Source organism: Protomyctophum parallelum, assembly GCF_964188405.1.
Source record: "Protomyctophum parallelum genome assembly, chromosome: 22".
NCBI classification, from domain to species: domain Eukaryota; kingdom Metazoa; phylum Chordata; class Actinopteri; order Myctophiformes; family Myctophidae; genus Protomyctophum; species Protomyctophum parallelum.
In genome coordinates this window covers 33,011,628-33,030,403 of record NC_139714.1, presented here as the reverse complement: position 1 = coordinate 33,030,403, position 18,776 = coordinate 33,011,628, and the positions used below count along the sequence as shown (strand labels likewise).

The 18,776-nt window shown below is 49.2% G+C and overlaps 2 protein-coding genes across 2 annotated transcripts in view; one reads left to right on the top strand and one right to left on the bottom strand.

The window, feature by feature from the left end:
* The window catches only part of chpt1 (choline phosphotransferase 1), a 114,561-nt gene that overhangs the window by 60,595 nt on the left and 35,190 nt on the right, over nt 1–18,776 (bottom strand). The window lies entirely within an intron of this gene.
* Nucleotides 1–18,776, top strand: part of gnptab (N-acetylglucosamine-1-phosphate transferase subunits alpha and beta) — a 46,091-nt gene that overhangs the window by 25,101 nt on the left and 2,214 nt on the right. Inside the window, exons 13-21 of the mRNA XM_083757371.1 lie at nt 417–658; nt 3,253–4,737; nt 5,406–5,605; nt 9,060–9,279; nt 10,751–10,864; nt 12,889–12,974; nt 14,497–14,595; nt 15,885–16,052; nt 17,483–17,573. Coding sequence (XP_083613497.1) covers nt 417–658; nt 3,253–4,737; nt 5,406–5,605; nt 9,060–9,279; nt 10,751–10,864; nt 12,889–12,974; nt 14,497–14,595; nt 15,885–16,052; nt 17,483–17,573 — 2,705 coding nt within the window. The remainder of the gene's footprint in view (nt 1–416; nt 659–3,252; nt 4,738–5,405; nt 5,606–9,059; nt 9,280–10,750; nt 10,865–12,888; nt 12,975–14,496; nt 14,596–15,884; nt 16,053–17,482; nt 17,574–18,776) is intronic.

The window sequence follows — 18,776 nt, the reverse complement described above, 5'->3', positions numbered from 1 at the left end:
GGTGTGTGCGACCCACTACCGTTATTTACCCGCTGTTATTGAAATGTCTTTAACCCATTCTGACCTGAGATCAGATTCATACGAGGTTTCCACCGGACACACACTGGTCTGATTAACCCATTCTGACCCGAGATCAGATTCTAAAAATGTCAGTCGTTCTTCGATTTTTTCAAAAAATAGCAGACCTACAAGCTCGTATCGCGCCACTCGGTGGCGCGATATGAGCTTGTAGATCTGCTATTTTTAAATAGCTAAAGCATAACATGATGCTGACACCAAAATGGGTGCCCGTTCAGAATGGGTTAATTGGATTCCTGGGAGACACGATGGCTGCACATTATCATTATCATTATTATCATTATCATTATTATCATTATTATTACATGCAGTGGTAATAACAACGTGAGGTCTTGCAGATCACTTTAACGAGCTCCACAGCGTGACCCTGAGGAGGAACCAGACGGCGTACGCCCTCCCTCCGGGCGAGCTCAGGCCCACCTTCAGCTTCGTGGGCGTGGCTCGCCGCGTGTCCGAGGCCCACGTGAGCGACAGCGCGGCCGTGCGCCACACCTCCGTGGCCAACAAGTGGAAGACCATCCATCTGCTGCTCTACCCGGGACAGAACGCCACGCTGGTCCTGTACAACGTCACCTTCCAGGTAGGGTTGGGTCCTGTCTGTCGCCATCATGGCCTTTACATTGTCACCTTCCCAGGTAGGTTTGGGTCCTGTCTGTCGCCATCATGGCCTTTACATTGTCACCTTCCAGGTAGGTTTGGGTCCTGTCTGTCGCCATCATGGCCTTTACATTGTCACCTTCCAGGTAGGTTTGGGTCCTGTCTGTCCCCATCATGGCCTTTACATTGTCACCTTCCAGGTAGGGTTGGGTCCTGTCTGTCCCCATCATGGCCTTTACATTGTCACCTTCCAGGTAGGTTTGGGTCCTGTCTGTCCCCATCATGGCCTTTACATTGTCACCTTCCAGGTAGGTTTGGGTCCTGTCTGTCGCCATCATGGCCTTTACATTGTCACCTTCCAGGTAGGTTTGGGTCCTGTCTGTCGCCATCATGGCCTTTACATTGTCACCTTCCAGGTAGGGTTGGGTCCTGTCTGTCGCCATCATGGCCTTTACATTGTCACCTTCCAGGTAGGTTTGGGTCCTGTCTGTCGCCATCATGGCCTTTAAGTCACCTTCCAGGTAGGGTTGGGTCCTGTCTGTCGCCATCATGGCCTTTACATTGTCACCTTCCAGGTAGGGTTGGGTCCTGTCTGTCGCCATCATGGCCTTTACATTGTCACCTTCCAGGTAGGTTTGGGTCCTGTCTGTCGCCATCATGGCCTTTACATTGTCACCTTCCCAGGTAGGGTTGGGTCCTGTCTGTCGCCATCATGGCCTTTACATTGTCACCTTCCCAGGTAGGGTTGGGTCCTGTCTGTCGCCATCATGGCCTTTACATTGTAACCTTCCCAGGTAGAGTTGGGTCCTGTCTGTCGCCATCATGGCCTTTACATTGTCACCTTCCAGGTAGGGTTGGGTCCTGTCTGTCGCCATCATGGCCTTTACGTCACCTTCCAGGTAGGTTTGGGGCCTGTCTGTCGCCATCATGGCCTTTAAGTCACCTTCCAGGTAGGTTTGGGTCCTGTCTGTCGCCATCATGGCCTTTACATGGTCACCTTCCAGGTAGGGTTGGGTCCTGTCTGTCGCCATCATGGCCTTTACATTGTCACCTTCCAGGTAGGGTTGGGTCCTGTCTGTCGCCATCATGGCCTTTACATTGTCACCTTCCAGGTAGGTTTGGGTCCTGTCTGTCGCCATCATGGCCTTTACATTGTCACCTTCCAGGTAGGTTTGGGTCCTGTCTGTCCCCATCATGGCCTTTACATTGTCACCTTCCAGGTAGGGTTGGGTCCTGTCTGTCGCCATCATGGCCTTTACATTGTCACCTTCCAGGTAGGGTTGGGTCCTGTCTGTCGCCATCATGGCCTTTACATTGTCACCTTCCAGGTAGGGTTGGGTCCTGTCTGTCGCCATCATGGCCTTTACATTGTCACCTTCCAGGTAGGTTTGGGTCCTGTCTGTCCCCATCATGGCCTTTACATTGTCACCTTCCAGGTAGGGTTGGGTCCTGTCTGTCGCCATCATGGCCTTTACATTGTCACCTTCCAGGTAGGTTTGGGTCCTGTCTGTCGCCATCATGGCATTTACATTGTCACCTTCCCAGGTAGGTTTGGGTCCTGTCTGTCGCCATCATGGAATTTACATTAGGGGTGTCAAAAAAAATCGATTAGAATTAGAATCGCGATTCCCGTTATGAACGATTCAAAATCGATTCATAATTTCCAATTATTATTATTATTATTATTTTTAATTATTTTTCTGGTTAGTTACAGGAGTTTTCACTACATGGTGTTTATAATATGAAATGTAAGCTCACCCTAACCCTCACCCTTACAGTAAACATCATGTCTTCAGTCATTTTCAAGTTAATCACTTCAGTTGGCTGGAGTAGATTGTGATCTACTTGATTGATATGTATGATCCTATGTATTGAATCAAGAATCATTTTGAATAGAGAATAGTTTCGAATCTGGAAAAAAAATCTTTTGAATAAAAGAAAAATCGTTTTTGGAGAATCGAGAATCGTAGAATCGATTTTGAATCGAATCGTGACCCCAAGAATCGGAATCGAATCGAATCGTGGGACACCCAAAGATTCACAGCCCTAATTTACAGGTAGGTTTGGGTCCTGTCTGTCGCCATCATGGCCTTTACATTGTCACCTTCCCAGGTAGGGTTGGGTCCTGTCTGTCGCCATCATGGCCTTTACGTCACCTTCCAGGTAGGGTTGGGTCCTGTCTGTCGCCATCATGGCCTTTACATCGTCACCTTCCCAGGTCAGCGCAGTGGCCTTTGTGGTTAGAGTGTCCGTCCTGAGACTGGGAGGTCGGGGGTTTGATCCCCGGCCGGGTCATACCAAAGACTGTAAAAATGGGACCCAATGCCTCCCTGCTTGACACTCAGCATCAAGGGTTGGATTGCGGGTTAAGTCCCTGTGACATACTAGCGTCATGTCCAGGGGGTGTACTTGTACATCAAGCTGCCTCACGCTACAGAAACAGATACAAAATTTCTATCGTTTTCAGTTTTCAAAATATAGGCTTTTGAATGAGTCCAACACTTTAGAAAAACATGTAACACTCTCTACTTCCACCAGGAAAAGCACCTAATTGTGTCCCCCAACCTCCTCTCCCAGGGCGAGGACGACGTGGAGTTCACCATGAGCTTCAGCGTAGCCGTGGACACGCGGCCGCTTCCCCCGGCCAGCAACGTCACGCGGCCGGCCGGCCAGGACGGCCACAGAGAGCCCCAGACCACCGCCACGCCCACGCCGGAGCCCGCCTTCCCTTTCTCCGAGGTCCCCGAGGACCGGAGGGCTCCCAAGGTCCTGCGGAGGCGCCCCGAGGAGGTGTCCGTGGAAGTGCCCGCGGTCAACCTCACGCTCCTGCCGGCGGCGGTGATCAGCGAGCTCCAGCGGTTGGAGGAGAAGCTCCTCGTGGGCGACATCACGGCGAAGGGCTACAACCTCACCAAGGCCGCGCTGCTGGAGCCCTACAGGACCACGCTGGCTCTGTCCCCGCCCGACCAGCACGCCGCAGCCCGCCCCCCCCTGCCGGCCGTCCAAACCCACGGCAGGCCGTATAAAGACCTGGACCCGGAGCAGCATAAAGACCTGGACCCGGAGCAGCATAAAGACCTGGACCCGGAGCAGCATAAAGACCTGGACCCGGAGCAGCATAAAGACCTGGACCCGGAGCAGCAGCCGCCGCCAGAAGCCGCGGACTCGCCGGACGTCGTCCAGAAAGGAGCGGACGACGGCGGCGGCGACGATCGGAAGACGAGCCGAGAAAATAAACCCGCGGCGGAGCGAAGCGATCGGAAAGCCGCGACTCCCGTCCTGGTGCCTATCGACGACGATCCTCGCCGCCCGCCGGGGGACGCCCCGTCGTCTCTCAGGGCCCTTCTGGACGTGGTGAGGGACAGACCGCTAAGAAACACCCTGGGGGACAGCAGGGACAGACCGCTAAGAAACACCCTGGGGGACAGCAGGGACAGACCGCTGTCCTCCTCGTCCAGGCTGATAAACTCCCTGGTGGACAGCATGAACAGGGGCAAAAGCGCCGAGGCCAAGGCGGCTGACGGGGGGCCGAGGGCCCCTGTGGCGGACGGGGCCCCAGCACGGGCTGACGGGGGACCGAGGGCCCCTGTGGCTGACGGGGGGCCGGGGGCCCCTGTGGCTGACGGGGGGCCCAGGGCCCCTGTGGCTGACGGGGGGCCGGGGGCCCCTGTGGCTGACGGGGGGCCCAGGGCCCCTGTGGCTGACGGGGGGCCAGCACAGGCTGACGGGGGGCCGGGGGCCCCTGTGGCTGACGGGGGGCCGAGGGCCCCTGTGGCTGACGGGGGGCCAGCACAGGCTGACGGGGGGCCGAGGGCCCCTGTGGCTGACGGGGGGCCCAGGGCCCCCGTGGCTGACGGGGGGCCCAGGGCCCCCGTGGCTGACGGGGGGCCCAGGGCCCCCGTGGCTGACGGGGGGCCCAGGGCCCCCGTGGCTGACGGGGGGCCGAGGGCCCCTGTGGTGCCGAGGGCCCCTGTGGTGGGCAGGAGACTTCATCACTACGTCACAGCAGACAGAGGCTTCCTGCCCTGGGAGAGAAAGAAATACTTCCAGGACCTGCTTGAGGTAATTAACCATTCAATGCCTATTCTGGTCAATAGGAAAGCATGGGGCCTTTTTAGTCCCCCTGATGAATGCATTGTTGTGTATTTGTTTTATTCTTGCTATGCATTAGCCAGACTATTAATTAACCCATTTAGGCCTGACGTCGAAAATTCAAAAAAATGCCTTGTCTAAATCCTCCAGTTTTCTGAAGTACCCATGTTTCTATATCAGTGGTGCTCAATATTTCATATCAAGGACCCCAGAAATTATATGTAAATGGCCTCTGACCCCCATCTGAAAATATGTTGTTCCAGTGACCCACCCCCCCCTCCCCCCCAGAAGCAAAGATTTGAGTTAGAAACGTAAAATATATATTCCAAATTTGCGCCCACATTTTCATTTCGTAGCGCGCCACTCGGTGGCACTCTATGAGCTTGTAGATCTGCTCTTTTTCAATAGCTAAATTATAACATAATGTTTAAAACACCCACAAATGGGTTAAAGGAGTAGTTCACCCCAAAAAAAAAGACGTATTTTCAATCAATCAATTACACATCCCAGGAACGGCATGACGCCTTGAATCCATGGAGAATATTTTTAGTTTTGTCGCAGCCTCTCGTCGTACTTCCTTTCTCTTCATTTCCTGTTCCTGTTTTTTCATCTCATGGTTGACGACGACCACATCGCAGGAAGAGGAGCGGCTGCGGACAGCGCTGCTGTATGAGAGCGACAGCGCCCCCGCTGGCCGGAGGCTGCAGGACACCTTCGCAGACTCGCTGCGCTACGTCAACAAGCTGCTGAACGGACAGTTCGGCTTCACCTCCCGGAAGGTCCCCGCCCACATGCCCCACATGATCGACAGGCTCATCATGCAGGAGCTGCAGGACATGTGAGTCTCTGACCTGAGATCAGATTCTGTAAATGTCTTCTACATCCTGACAGTTTTCCATTCTGACCTGAGATCAGTGCTGATCAGCCCATTCTGACCAGACGGTCAGTGCCGATTAGCCCATTCTGACCTGAGAACAGTGCTGATCAGCCCATTCTGACCTGAGATCAGCCCATTCTGACCTGAGATCAGATTCTATAAATGTCTTCTACATCCTGCCAGTTTACCATTCTGACCTGAGATCAGATTCTAAAAATGTCTTCTACATCCTGACAGTTTTCCATTCTGACCTGAGATCAGATTATATACAAATGTCTTCTACATCCTGACAGTTTTCCATTCTGACCTGAGATCAGATTCTGAAAATGTCTTCTACATCCTGACAGTTTTCATTCTTCCCTAGTAGGTACCCTCACATGTTCTCCCCGTGTCCCCTAGGGTAGGTACCCTCACATGTTCTCCCCGTGTCCCCTAGGGTAGGTACCCTCACATGTTCTCTCCGTGTCCCCTAGGGTAGGTACCCTCACATGTTCTCTCCGTGTCCCCTAGGGTAGGTACCCTCACATGTTCTCCCCGTGTCCCCTAGGGTAGGTACCCTCACATGTTCTCCCCGTGTCCCCTAGGGTAGGTACCCTCACATGTTCTCCCCGTGTCCCCTAGGGTAGGTACCCTCACATGTTCTCCCCGTGTCCCCTAGGGTAGGTACCCTCACATGTTCTCCCCGTGTCCCCTAGGGTAGGTACCCTCACATGTTCTCTCCGTGTCCCCTAGGGTAGGTACCCTCACATGTTCTCCCCATGTCCCCTAGGGTAGGTACCCTCACATGTTCTCCCCGTGTCCCCTAGGGTAGGTACCCTCACATGTTCTCCCCGTGTCCCCTAGGGTAGGTACCCTCACATGTTCTCCCCGTGTCCCCTAGGGTAGGTACCCTCACATGTTCTCCCCGTGTCCCCTAGGGTAGGTACCCTCACATGTTCTCCCTGTGTCCCCTAGGGTAGGTACCCTCACATGTTCTCCCTGTGTCCCCTAGGGTAGGTACCCTCACATGTACCCTCAAACCCCCCCCTGTCAGGTGTAAAAGGAGCACCTTGGACACTCAGGCATGAAGGAAGCATGAGGTCAGTCCGTTGCTCTCCCCTTGTCCCCCATATATGGGGACTAGGTTGGTGGAGGGTGTGTAGAGCCCAGGATCACATTAGATGATTGACACAGGGGTGAAGAATGGGTTACAAAATCGTGGGATAAAAATGATATATATAAAAAAAAAACAATAACACATTCCAGGTGACTAAAATGTGACTACAACTAAATGAAAACTATTCAAGAAGTCTCTGATTAAACTAAAACAGCGGTCTGCTCTCAGGTTCGACTCTGATTAAACTAAAACACCACGTCTCTCAGGTTCTGATTAAACTTAAACACCACGTCTCTCAGGTTCTGATTAAACTAAAACACCACGTCTCTCAGGTTCTGATGAAACTTAAACACCACGTCTCTCAGGTTCTGATTAAACTTAAACACCACGTCTCTCAGGTTCTGATTAAACTAAACCCTGGTCTCTCAGGTTCTGATTAAACTTAAACACCTCGTCTCTCAGGTTCTGATTAAACTAAAACACCACGTCTCTCAGGTTCTGATTAAACTAAACCCTGGTCTCTCAGGTTCTGATTAAACTTAAACACCACGTCTCTCAGGTTCTGATTAAACTAAACCCTGGTCTCTCAGGTTCTGATTAAACTTAAACACCACGTCTCTCAGGTTCTGATTAAACTTAAACACCACGTCTCTCAGGTTCTGATTAAACTAAAACACCACGTCTCTCAGGTTCTGATTAAACTTAAACACCTCGTCTCTCAGGTTCTGATTAAACTAAACCCTGGTCTCTCAGGTTCTGATTAAACTTAAACACCACGTCTCTCAGGTTCTGATTAAACTTAAACCCTGGTCTCTCAGGTTCTGATTAAACTAAAACACCACGTCTCTCAGGTTCTGATTAAACTTAAACACCTCGTCTCTCAGGTTCTGATTAAACTTAAACCCTGGTCTCTCAGGTTCTGATTAAACTTAAACACCACGTCTCTCAGGTTCTGATTAAACTAAACCCTGGTCTCTCAGGTTCTGATTAAACTTAAACACCTCGTCTCTCAGGTTCTGATTAAACTTAAACACCACGTCTCTCAGGTTCTGATTAAACTAAACCCTGGTCTCTCAGGTTCTGATTAAACTTAAACACCTCGTCTCTCAGGTTCTGATTAAACTAAAACACCACGTCTCTCAGGTTCTGATTAAACTTAAACACCACGTCTCTCAGGTTCTGATTAAACTAAAACACCACGTCTCTCAGGTTCTGATTAAACTAAAACACCACGTCTCTCAGGTTCCCGGGGGAGTTCTCCCAGACGTCTCTCAGGTTAAACTAAACCCCGGTCTCTCTCAGGTTCCCGGGGGAGTTCTCCCAGACGTCTCTCAGGTTAAACTAAACCCCGGTCTTTCTCAGGTTCCCAGAGGAGTTCTCCCAGACGTCTCTCAGGTTAAACTAAACCCCGGTCTCTCTCAGGTTCCCGGGGGAGTTCTCCCAGACGTCTCTCAGGTTAAACTAAACCCCGGTCTCTCTCAGGTTCCCGGGGGAGTTCTCCCAGACGTCTCTCAGGTTAAACTAAACCCCGGTCTCTCTCAGGTTCCCGGGGGAGTTCTCCCAGACGTCTCTCAGGTTAAACTAAACCCCGGTCTCTCTCAGGTTCCCGGGGGAGTTCTCCCAGACGTCTCTCAGGTTAAACTAAACCCCGGTCTCTCTCAGGTTAAACTAAACCCCGGTCTCTCTCAGGTTAAACTAAACCCCGGTCTCTCTCAGGTTAAACTAAACCCCGGTCTCTCTCAGGTTCCCGGGGGAGTTCTCCCAGACGTCTCTCAGGTTAAACTAAACCCCGGTCTCTCTCAGGTTCCCGGAGGAGTTCTCCCAGACGTCTCTCAGGTTAAACTAAACCCCGGTCTCTCTCAGGTTCCCAGAGGAGTTCTCCCAGACGTCTCTCAGGTTAAACTAAACCCCGGTCTCTCTCAGGTTCCCAGAGGAGTTCTCCCAGACGTCTCTCAGGTTAAACTAAACCCCGGTCTCTCTCAGGTTCCCAGAGGAGTTCTCCCAGACGTTAAACTAAACCCCGGTCTCTCTCAGGTTCCCGGAGGATTTCTCCCAGACGTTAAACTAAACCCCGGTCTCTCTCAGGTTCCCGGGGGAGTTCTCCCAGACGTCTCTCAGGTTAAACTAAACCCCGGTCTCTCTCAGGTTCCCGGGGGAGTTCTCCCAGACGTCTCTCAGGTTAAACTAAACCCCGGTCTCTCTCAGGTTCCCGGGGGAGTTCTCCCAGACGTCTCTCAGGTTAAACTAAACCCCGGTCTCTCTCAGGTTAAACTAAACCCCGGTCTCTCTCAGGTTAAACTAAACCCCGGTCTCTCTCAGGTTCCCGGAGGAGTTCTCCCAGACGTCGGCCCACGCCGTGCGTCACCCTGAGGACATGCAGTTCGCCTTCTCCTACTTCTACTTCCTGATGAGCGCCGTGCGGCGCCACAACGTGTCGCAGGTCTTCGACGACGTGGACACCGACCACTCGGGGGTGCTGTCGGACCGCGAGATCCGCACGCTCGCCACCAGGATCCACGAGCTGCCGCTCAGCCTCCAGGTACAGCTAACTGCCCCTCAGTCTCCAGGTAACAGCTAACTGCCCCTCAGTCTCCAGGTAACAGCTAACTGCCCCTCAGCCTCCAGGTAACAGCTAACTGCCCCTCAGTCTCCAGGTACAGCTAACTGCCCCTCAGTCTCCAGGTACAGCTAACTGCCCCTCAGCCTCCAGGTAACAGCTAACTGCCCCTCAGCCTCCAGGTACAGCTAACTGCCCCTCAGTCTCCAGGTAACAGCTAACTGCCCCTCAGTCTCCAGGTAACAGCTAACTGCCCCTCAGTCTCCAGGTACAGCTAACTGCCCCTCAGTCTCCAGGTAACAGCTAACTGCCCCTCAGTCTCCAGGTAACAGCTAACTGCCCCTCAGTCTCCAGGTACAGCTAACTGCCCCTCAGCCTCCAGGTAACAGCTAACTGCCCCTCAGCCTCCAGGTACAGCTAACTGCCCCTCAGTCTCCAGGTAACAGCTAACTGCCCCTCAGCCTCCAGGTAACAGCTAACTGCCCCTCAGCCTCCAGGTAACAGCTAACTGCCCCTCAGCCTCCAGGTACAGCTAACTGCCCCTCAGTCTCCAGGTACAGCTAACTTCCCCTCAGCCTCCAGGTACAGCTAACTGCCCCTCAGTCTCCAGGTACAGCTAACTGCCCCTCAGCCTCCAGGTAACAGCTAACTGCCCCTCAGTCTCCAGGTACAGCTAACTGCCCCTCAGCCTCCAGGTAACAGCTAACTTCCCCTCAGCCTCCAGGTAACAGCTAACTGCCCCTCAGTCTCCAGGTACAGCTAACTGCCCCTCAGTCTCCAGGTACAGCTAACTGCCCCTCAGCCTCCAGGTACAGCTAACTTCCCCTCAGCCTCCAGGTACAGCTAACTGCCCCTCAGCCTCCAGGTACAGCTAACTTCCCCTCAGCCTCCAGGTACAGCTAACTGCCCCTCAGTCTCCAGGTACAGCTAACTGCCCCTCAGCCTCCAGGTAACAGCTAACTGCCCCTCAGTCTCCAGGTACAGCTAACTGCCCCTCAGCCTCCAGGTACAGCTAACTGCCCCTCAGTCTCCAGGTACAGTGGTGGAGAGTAGCTAACTGCCCCTCAGTCTCCAGGTACAGCTAACTGCCCCTCAGTCTCCAGGTACGGAGGTGGATAGGCATGTAACGATACACTCAACTCACGATACGTATCACGATATGAGTTTCACGATACGATTTTTCACGATATGTTCAACACAATTATTTTCCAAAAAAATGTCTTCTACATCCTGACAGTTTTCTGAAAAAGCTATGTTTCTACGTCAGTCGACCTACAAGCTCGTACATGCTTGTAGATCTGCTATTTTTCAATAGCTATAAAGCATAACATAATGCGAACACCAAAAGGGGTTCCCGCCCCAAAATGGGTTTTAAGCAAAACATGCGAGTGCTATTTCCCCCTTCCTACTGTACCTACTGTACCGTGTGTGTGTGTGTTGTTGTTAATTCCAGGACCTGACGGGTCTGGAGCAGATGTTGATCAACTGTTCCAAAACGGTTCCCACCAATCTGACACAGCTGCACCTCATCAGCCCCACGCAGGAGGCCTATTATGACCCCAGCATGGTCAGTCAGCCATGATGTGTATTTGTATTTATGTATTCAGCACAGTGTAAAAACAACAATAAATATGAGAAGGGTAAGGTAAGGCGGCGGCGGTGGCTCAGGGGTAGAGTGCCTGGATGGTAACCGTAAGGTTGCCAGTTCGAACCCGGGCTCCCCCAGAGTTACTGTCGAAGTGTCCTTGAGCAAGACACTGAACCCCTAATTGCTCCCGATGTGCTAGTTGGTGCCTTGCATGGTTTCCGCTGCCATCGGTGTGTGAATGTGTGTGTGAATGGGTGAATGTAATGCACAATCTCTGTAAAGCGCCTTGGATAAAGGCGCTATATAAATGCACCATTTACCAAGGTGCTAGGCTGAGGCAAAAAAGCCCAAGGGGCTTATACGAGGCCTCTACCTATATAGATTATAATGAAACATTGTACATGAGATATAGAATATCCAGAAAACATGATTGCAGTATATAAAACACAAACAAAACAACAAAACAAAAACACAACAAGAACATGATTAGAATTTTTGATTATTTACTTGATTTGAGAAAAGAATAGATATATAATTAGGTGATCTGGTCAATTAAGTGGGTCCTAAACTTATGTTTGACATTTTTTAATTAAGTAGAATTTGATGTTTTACTAACCTGGCCTCACCAGGCTTTCCACCACCTCGGAGGAAAGCCTGGTCTCTGTTTCAAAAGTCCGTATGATCCTGTCGGGAGCGGATGATATCGTTACGTCATGTTGTAGTATTGTTTTGTAGTCATCAGGATGATATCGTTACGTCATGTTGTAGTATTGTTTTGTAGTCGACAGGATGATATCGTTACGTCATGTTGTAGTATTGTTTTGTAGTCGACAGGATGATATCGTTACGTCATGTTGTAGTATTGTTTTGTAGTCATCAGGATGATATCGTTACGTCATGTTGTAGTCATTGTTTTGTAGTCATCAGGATGATATCGTTACATCATGTTGTAGTATTGTTTTGTAGTCGACAGGATGATATCGTTACGTCATGTTGTAGTATTGTTTTGTAGTCGACAGGATGATATCGTTACGTCATGTTGTAGTATTGTTTTGTAGTCATCAGGATGATATCGTTACGTCATGTTGTAGTATTGTTTTGTAGTCATCAGGATGATATCGTTACGTCATGTTGTAGTATTGTTTTGTAGTCATCAGGATGATATCGTTACGTCATGTTGTAGTATTGTTTTGTAGTCATCAGGATGATATCGTTACGTCATGTTGTAGTATTGTTTTGTAGTCATCAGGATGATATCGTTATGTCATGTTGTAGTATTGTTTTGTAGTCATCAGGATGATATCGTTACGTCATGTTGTAGTCATTGTTTTGTAGTCATCAGGATGATATCGTTACGTCATGTTGTAGTATTGTTTTGTAGTCATCAGGATGATATCGTTACGTCATGTTGTAGTATTGTTTTGTAGTCATCAGGATGATATCGTTATGTCATGTTGTAGTATTGTTTTGTAGTCGTCAGGATGATATCGTTACGTCATGTTGTAGTCATCGTTTTGTAGTCATCAGGATGATATCGTTACGTCATGTTGTAGTCATCGTTTTGTAGTCATCAGGATGATATCGTTACGTCATGTTGTAGTATTTTTTTGTAGTCATCAGGATGATATCGTTACGTCATGTTGTTGTATTGTTTTGTAGTCATCAGGATGATATCGTTACGTCATGTTGTAGTATTGTTTTGTAGTCATCAGGATGATATCGTTACGTCATGTTGTAGTATTGTTTTGTAGTCGACAGGCAGGAACAACAGGCGGCAACTTCCTTTTCCCTCTCAATAAAAGCTCTCACCTGTAGGTTTTATTGAGAAAAATCGGTTTGAGGGAAAAGGAAGTTGCCGCCTGTTCCTGCCTGCCTGCCGCTCCCGACTGGATCATATACCCTAAATGAAATGGTGCCCATTGAGATTTGCGTAAAAAATGTTTGCTCTGAAAGAATTTGCGCCACATTTTCAAAATGGGTTAATAATGAAATGTAATCCACAGCCTCCAGTGACGAAGGGTCTGGTGCTCCACTGCAAGCCCATCACTGAACGGATCCACAAGGCCTTCAGAGACCAGAACAAATACAAGTATGTCCGTCAAGTTCTGGGACAGATGTCTGTTATTGTATTTTTTGTATTTAAAAAAAAATAATTATCCCATTATTTTGTAGCCCATTTTTCACCCCTGTGTCAATTATCTAATGTGATCTTGGGCTCTACACACCCTCCACCAACCTAGTCCCCATATGTGGGACATGAGGAGACCAACCTAGTCCCCATATATGGGGGACATGGGGAGAGCAACGGACTTGAACTCATGCTTCCTTCATGCCTGAGTGTCCAAGTTGCTCCTTTACACCTGACAGTTTCCCTGGTTGGACGAAGCGTGTGGAAGGAACACGTTATTCCAACCAATTCCATTCCCCTCCATCAGGCGCCCTGGCTGGCCAGGGGGAGGCAGTATAGAGACCAGTTCCTTTCCCCTCCATCAGGCGCCCCGGCTGGCCAGGGGGAGGCAGTATAGAGACCAGTTCCTTTCCCCTCCATCAGGTGCCCCGGCTGGCCAGGGGGAGGCAGTATAGAGACCAGTTCCTTTCCCCTCCATCAGGCGCACCGGCTGGCCAGGGGGAGGCAGTATAGAGACCAGTTCCTTTCCCCTCCATCAGGCGCCCCGGCTGGCCAGGGGGAGGCAGTATAGAGACCAGTTCCTTTCCCCTCCATCAGGTGCCCGGCTGGTCAGGGGGAGGCAGTATAGAGACCAGTTCCTTTCCCCTCCATCAGGCGCCCCGGCTGGCCAGGGGGAGGCAGTATAGAGACCAGTTCCTTTCCCCTCCATCAGGTGCCCGGCTGGTCAGGGGGAGGCAGTATAGAGACCAGTTCCTTTCCCCTCCATCAGGTGCCCGGCTGGTCAGGGGGAGGCAGTATAGAGACCAGTTCCTTTCCCCTCCATCAGGTGCCCGGCTGGTCAGGGGGAGGCAGTATAGAGACCAGTTCCTTTCCCCTCCATCAGGTGCCCGGCTGGTCAGGGGGAGGCAGTATAGAGACCAGTTCCTTTCCCCTCCATCAGGTGCCCGGCTGGTCAGGGGGAGGCAGTATAGAGACCAGTTCCTCTCGTCGCAGTCCCTCTACCTTTCAGAACAACGAGTGGCCCAGGAAATGAATCCCAATTCATTTTTTATTTCTTATTTAATTTATTTAAAGACCTTTTAAGCGTCGTACGAAGCCAACTCTTGTTGTGACAAATCATGACAACACACACAATATTTTGGATCAAACAAATAATTACAAAGAAGAAAAACAACAAAAAGAAGTGTTGTAACCTGCCGTTTTTTTCTACTTTCTAATTCTTTGTTTGGCCCGAAAAATTGTGTGTGTTGTCATGATTTGTCACGACAAGAGTTGGCTTCGTACGACGCTTAAAAGGTCTTTAAATAAATTAAATAAGAAATGCCTATGGGAAAAATGCATTGGGATTCATTTCCTGGGCCACTCGTTGTTCTGAAAGGGGGAGGGACTGCGACGCTCTATAGTGACTAGGATTTACACTCTGTTCTGATGTGATACGATCACTCCGTGTGGAGCTAATGTGATTTATTTGTGGTCGATGAAGCTTTGAGATTATGGGCGAGGAGGAGATCGCCTTCAAGATGGTGCGGACCAACGTCTCCCATGTGGTGGGACAGCTGGACGACATCAGGAAGAACCCCAGGTGAGGATCAGGGTTTTTAATTATTATTATGGAACTTTCCTGTTTGAACTAGTGTTGTTTTTGGCAGCAAATTTTGATTTTAGTTTTAGTCATAGTCTTTTGAATAGTTTTCATTTAGTTTGAGTCACATTTTAGTCACCTGGAATGTGTTTAGTGTTAAGTCTAGTTTTAGTCGACTAAACTTCATAAGATTTTAGTCGACTAAATCTACGGTTGATTTAGTCGACTAAAATGTATTTTGGCGGGGCTTGATGCTGTCGTAATGACATATTTCACACTTGCTGAAAATAGCCGATCTACAAGCTCGCAACGCGTCGCACTGCGACGCGTTGCGAGCTTGTACATTGGCTATTTTCAGCATGAAACCAAGTGTAAAATAACGTGTCACAGTCTTATACTCCACTAGTCCCTTCCTAACATTTTAGTCTAGTTTTTATGTGTTGACGAAATTGTAAATATATTTAGTCTTAGTTTTAGTCATCATAGCTTAGTTTTCATTTAGTTTCCATTTAGTTTTCGCCAGTGAAAAAAGGTAGTCGACGAACATTTTTCGTCTTAGTTTTAGTCGTCGAAAACAACACTGGATTGATTTGAACCCAGTTCTTCTCCCTCCGCAAGTGCTTATTTTGATTCTCACCGTTTAGCTGGCGGGGCCTGCCTGCTTGCTCTGGGGAGATTTTGACCTTCAGTGTCACAATTCGTGTGAAACCAGAAACGGGATTGTGCCGATTAACGCCGAGGTCGTGTCCAACCTAGACTTTAGAGACTCTAAATGTCTTAATTAGTTATATTTGTGTTGTGTACATACTCGTACAGATTGGCCATTTTTATTCACTAAAGAAAATGATTTAAGTGTTGATTTTGAACCTGGCAAAAGAAACAAAAGTATTACCGGTAAATGTCGATGTATAAGGAATGTATGTGCACTGTCGTGAAACGCTTTAACCCATTCTGAACGGGCACCCATTTTGGTGTCAGCATCATGTTATGCTTTAGCTATTTAAAAACAGCAGATCTACAAGCTCATATCGCGCCACCGAGTGGCGCGCTATGAGCTTGTAGGTCTGCTATTTTTGAAAAATCGAAGAGCGACTGACATTTTTAGAATCTGATCTCAGGTCAGAATGGGTTCATCAGACCAGTGTGTGTCCGGCGGAAACCTCGTATGAATCTGATCTCAGGTCAGAATGGGTTCATCAGACCAGTGTGTGTCCGGCGGAAACCTCGTATGAATCTGATCTCAGGTCAGAATGGGTTAACTGAGAACTGCGTCATTATCTGTCCTGTAGGAAGTTCATCTGCCTGAATGACAACATAGACCACACCCACAAAGACGCCCCCACGGTGAAGGCCGTCCTCAGGGACTTCTACGAGTCCATGTTCCCGCTGGCCTCCCAGTTTGAGCTGCCCCGGGAATACCGGAACCGCTTCCTGCACATGGACGAGCTGCACCAATGGTACAGTAGCTGCATGTTTAGACCAATGGTACAGTAGGTGCATGTTTAGACCAGGGGGGCAGTCAGCCAGATGTTTTGTGAAGCCTCATTTGAAATCGATAGTTCATATAATGGCCTGTTGTGGCGCTGGACTGGACCCAAAAAGCCCCATAGCTCCATAGAGGCCCATGTATTTTGGCCCAACTTCACCTAGACTGTATTACCTTAATAAACATGGTCATGAATACTTTCTTCTTCCAGTCACTAGTTTAAAGTCTCATTTCTAATGTCATAATATTCTTTTTGGAAAATTATGGTCCCATTAATTAAAATAATTACCATAAAGTCGCGTATGTTCTGAGGGGCGTGGCTACCGTTACCGTCTATGATCGGGATTCCCCTCCCACTCAAGAGTCTTCTCCTCCCACTCGAGTCAAAATAAAAACCAATGGAGAAGAAGGGGGGAAGTCCCGCCTCGTTGTCTGGGCAGCCAATGGCCAGCTGGACCCAAACGGAGCCAGCCAATGGCCAGCTGGTCCAAAACGGATCTAGAAAGATGGCGATTTACAGTGCATTAGAATGCAAGGGATTTCAGGCTTCATTTTACGTTCATGTTAGACCCGGGGAACGCTTTGTCCATATTTTTTACAGTCTATGGTTTAGACCAATGGTACAGTAGTATACATTAAGCATTATGTCATGCTATAGCTATTTAAAAATAGCAGATCTACAAGCTCATAGCTTGTAGGTCTGATATTTTTGAGAAATCGTGAAAATGTGGCGCAAATTTGGAATATATATATTTTCAGAGCAAACGTTATTACTGTAACTCAAATCTTTGCTTCTGGGGGGGGGGGGGGGGGGGGGGGGTGCCAGTGAAATGCGCGACATAACCAGAGAAGAAGAAGCATTATCCGAGCCTAGCCGGAAGTGATTGTCCTCCACTGCCGCTCCAGGGTCGCTCGCGGCTATACTCTGCCGATCGGACTATTATTATGGTTAACGCGACCTCGGATTTATGTTTTATTAAGCTTCCAACATCGTACTTTATCCCATTCTGAACACTCTAAACACTAATGGCCACGTCGGTGAGCACGAGCACCGAGAATTAGGATGTAGGCTGGATTCTACCATGGGAGTCCTATGGTAATGATAATAATAATTATACTTTATTTGTATAGCACCTTTCATGACATGAAATGCAGCTCAAAGTGCTTTACAGAGCAATGGAGAAAAAAGAAAAGCAAGGCAACGACATTAAAAAACAAGCAGTAATGCAATAAATACAGTGAGGACATGAATAACAAAAAAGATCAATTCAAAGCAAGGGTGTAGAAGTGGGTCTTGAGCTGTGCTTTAAAAGTGTGTGTGTGTGTGTGTGTGTGTGTGTGTGTGTGTGTGTGTGTGTGTGTGTGTGTGTGTGTGTGTGTGCGTGTGCGTGTGTGTTGCAGGCGTGTGTATCGGGACAAGCTGAAGTTCTGGACACACTGTGTCCTCGTGACCCTCGTCGTCTTCACCGTCATCTCCTTCTTCGCTGAACAGGTCAGTGTTGTGCATACGCACACGCACACACACATGCACGCACGCACACACACACACACACACACACACACACACTATCTCTCTCAGAGACAGACCATTGTCTTGTTTCCATGGTTCCAAACCCAAACTATTCCGGTATATGTGTAACACTCTTTTCACCTGACTCCTGTCATTGTGTTGGAGAGGACGCATCTTCTACCCACACACACACACACACACACTATCTCTCTTTTCTTATCTCAATTTTACCCACACAACACCTGGGAGGGCAGCAAACTGAGTCCATGTTGTCGCTGTCTGTTCTGTCTAACTAACTGAGCCCATGTGTTACGACTCACCGAGTCTAAGGCGGTTATTGTAAGAAGGCAAGGTGGTAAAATACCAAAGTTGTTTTATTACTTATTCTGTGGCATACAAGGTAACGGAAAACAATATATCTACACACACACACACACACAAGTGCTATACAAGTGAAAATACAGGGTGAGCAGGGCTGTGCAGGTCCAAAAGCAAAGAACGGATCAAAACATCCTATAACTCTCAATCCTGAACCAAAACACCTCCCGAATCTGACTAACTATTAATGAAAACAAGAGAGCCTAACTGACTGCTCTACTCTTAACCTAACTCAAACTAAAATACATTAGTGAGGAGCCTGCTTGTCTACCTAAGACAAGTGAATAACAATTGGATTTACTATACTACCTGCTCTTGATCACAATAATACACTTTAACATGATACTGTATGTAGCAACAGGTGGGGGTTACGCAATAGACGGATCAATGCAACTCTTGCAATACTGAATACTGTTTCTATTATATTACTCCGTGCATGCTGCCTCTAGCCTGCTCCTCTCTGGAGAGGGTTGTTTGGACAGCGGCCCGGATGGAAGGCTTCAGGACGGCTTTATGCCGTCAGGTGGGCGCAGGTGTAGAAGCTGGTTGGAGGAGCGAGATGCGGAGCGGGGCGACCAACAGCGGAGCAATGCTCCCCACCAATGGCTGCGCTGACGGATCTACAGGGATGGGTTAGGCAAAGGGGGCGCGCACTGTGAGCACCACGCAGCCAAAGACATATATATAGGCCTGCGGCCGTAACACCATGTTGTCGCTGCCTGTTCTGTCTCAGCAACAAACACTGTCCCATGTTTCCCTCCTTTCTTGTTCTGGTTGTTCCTTGTTGAGTGGTGCAAGGAACTGCGA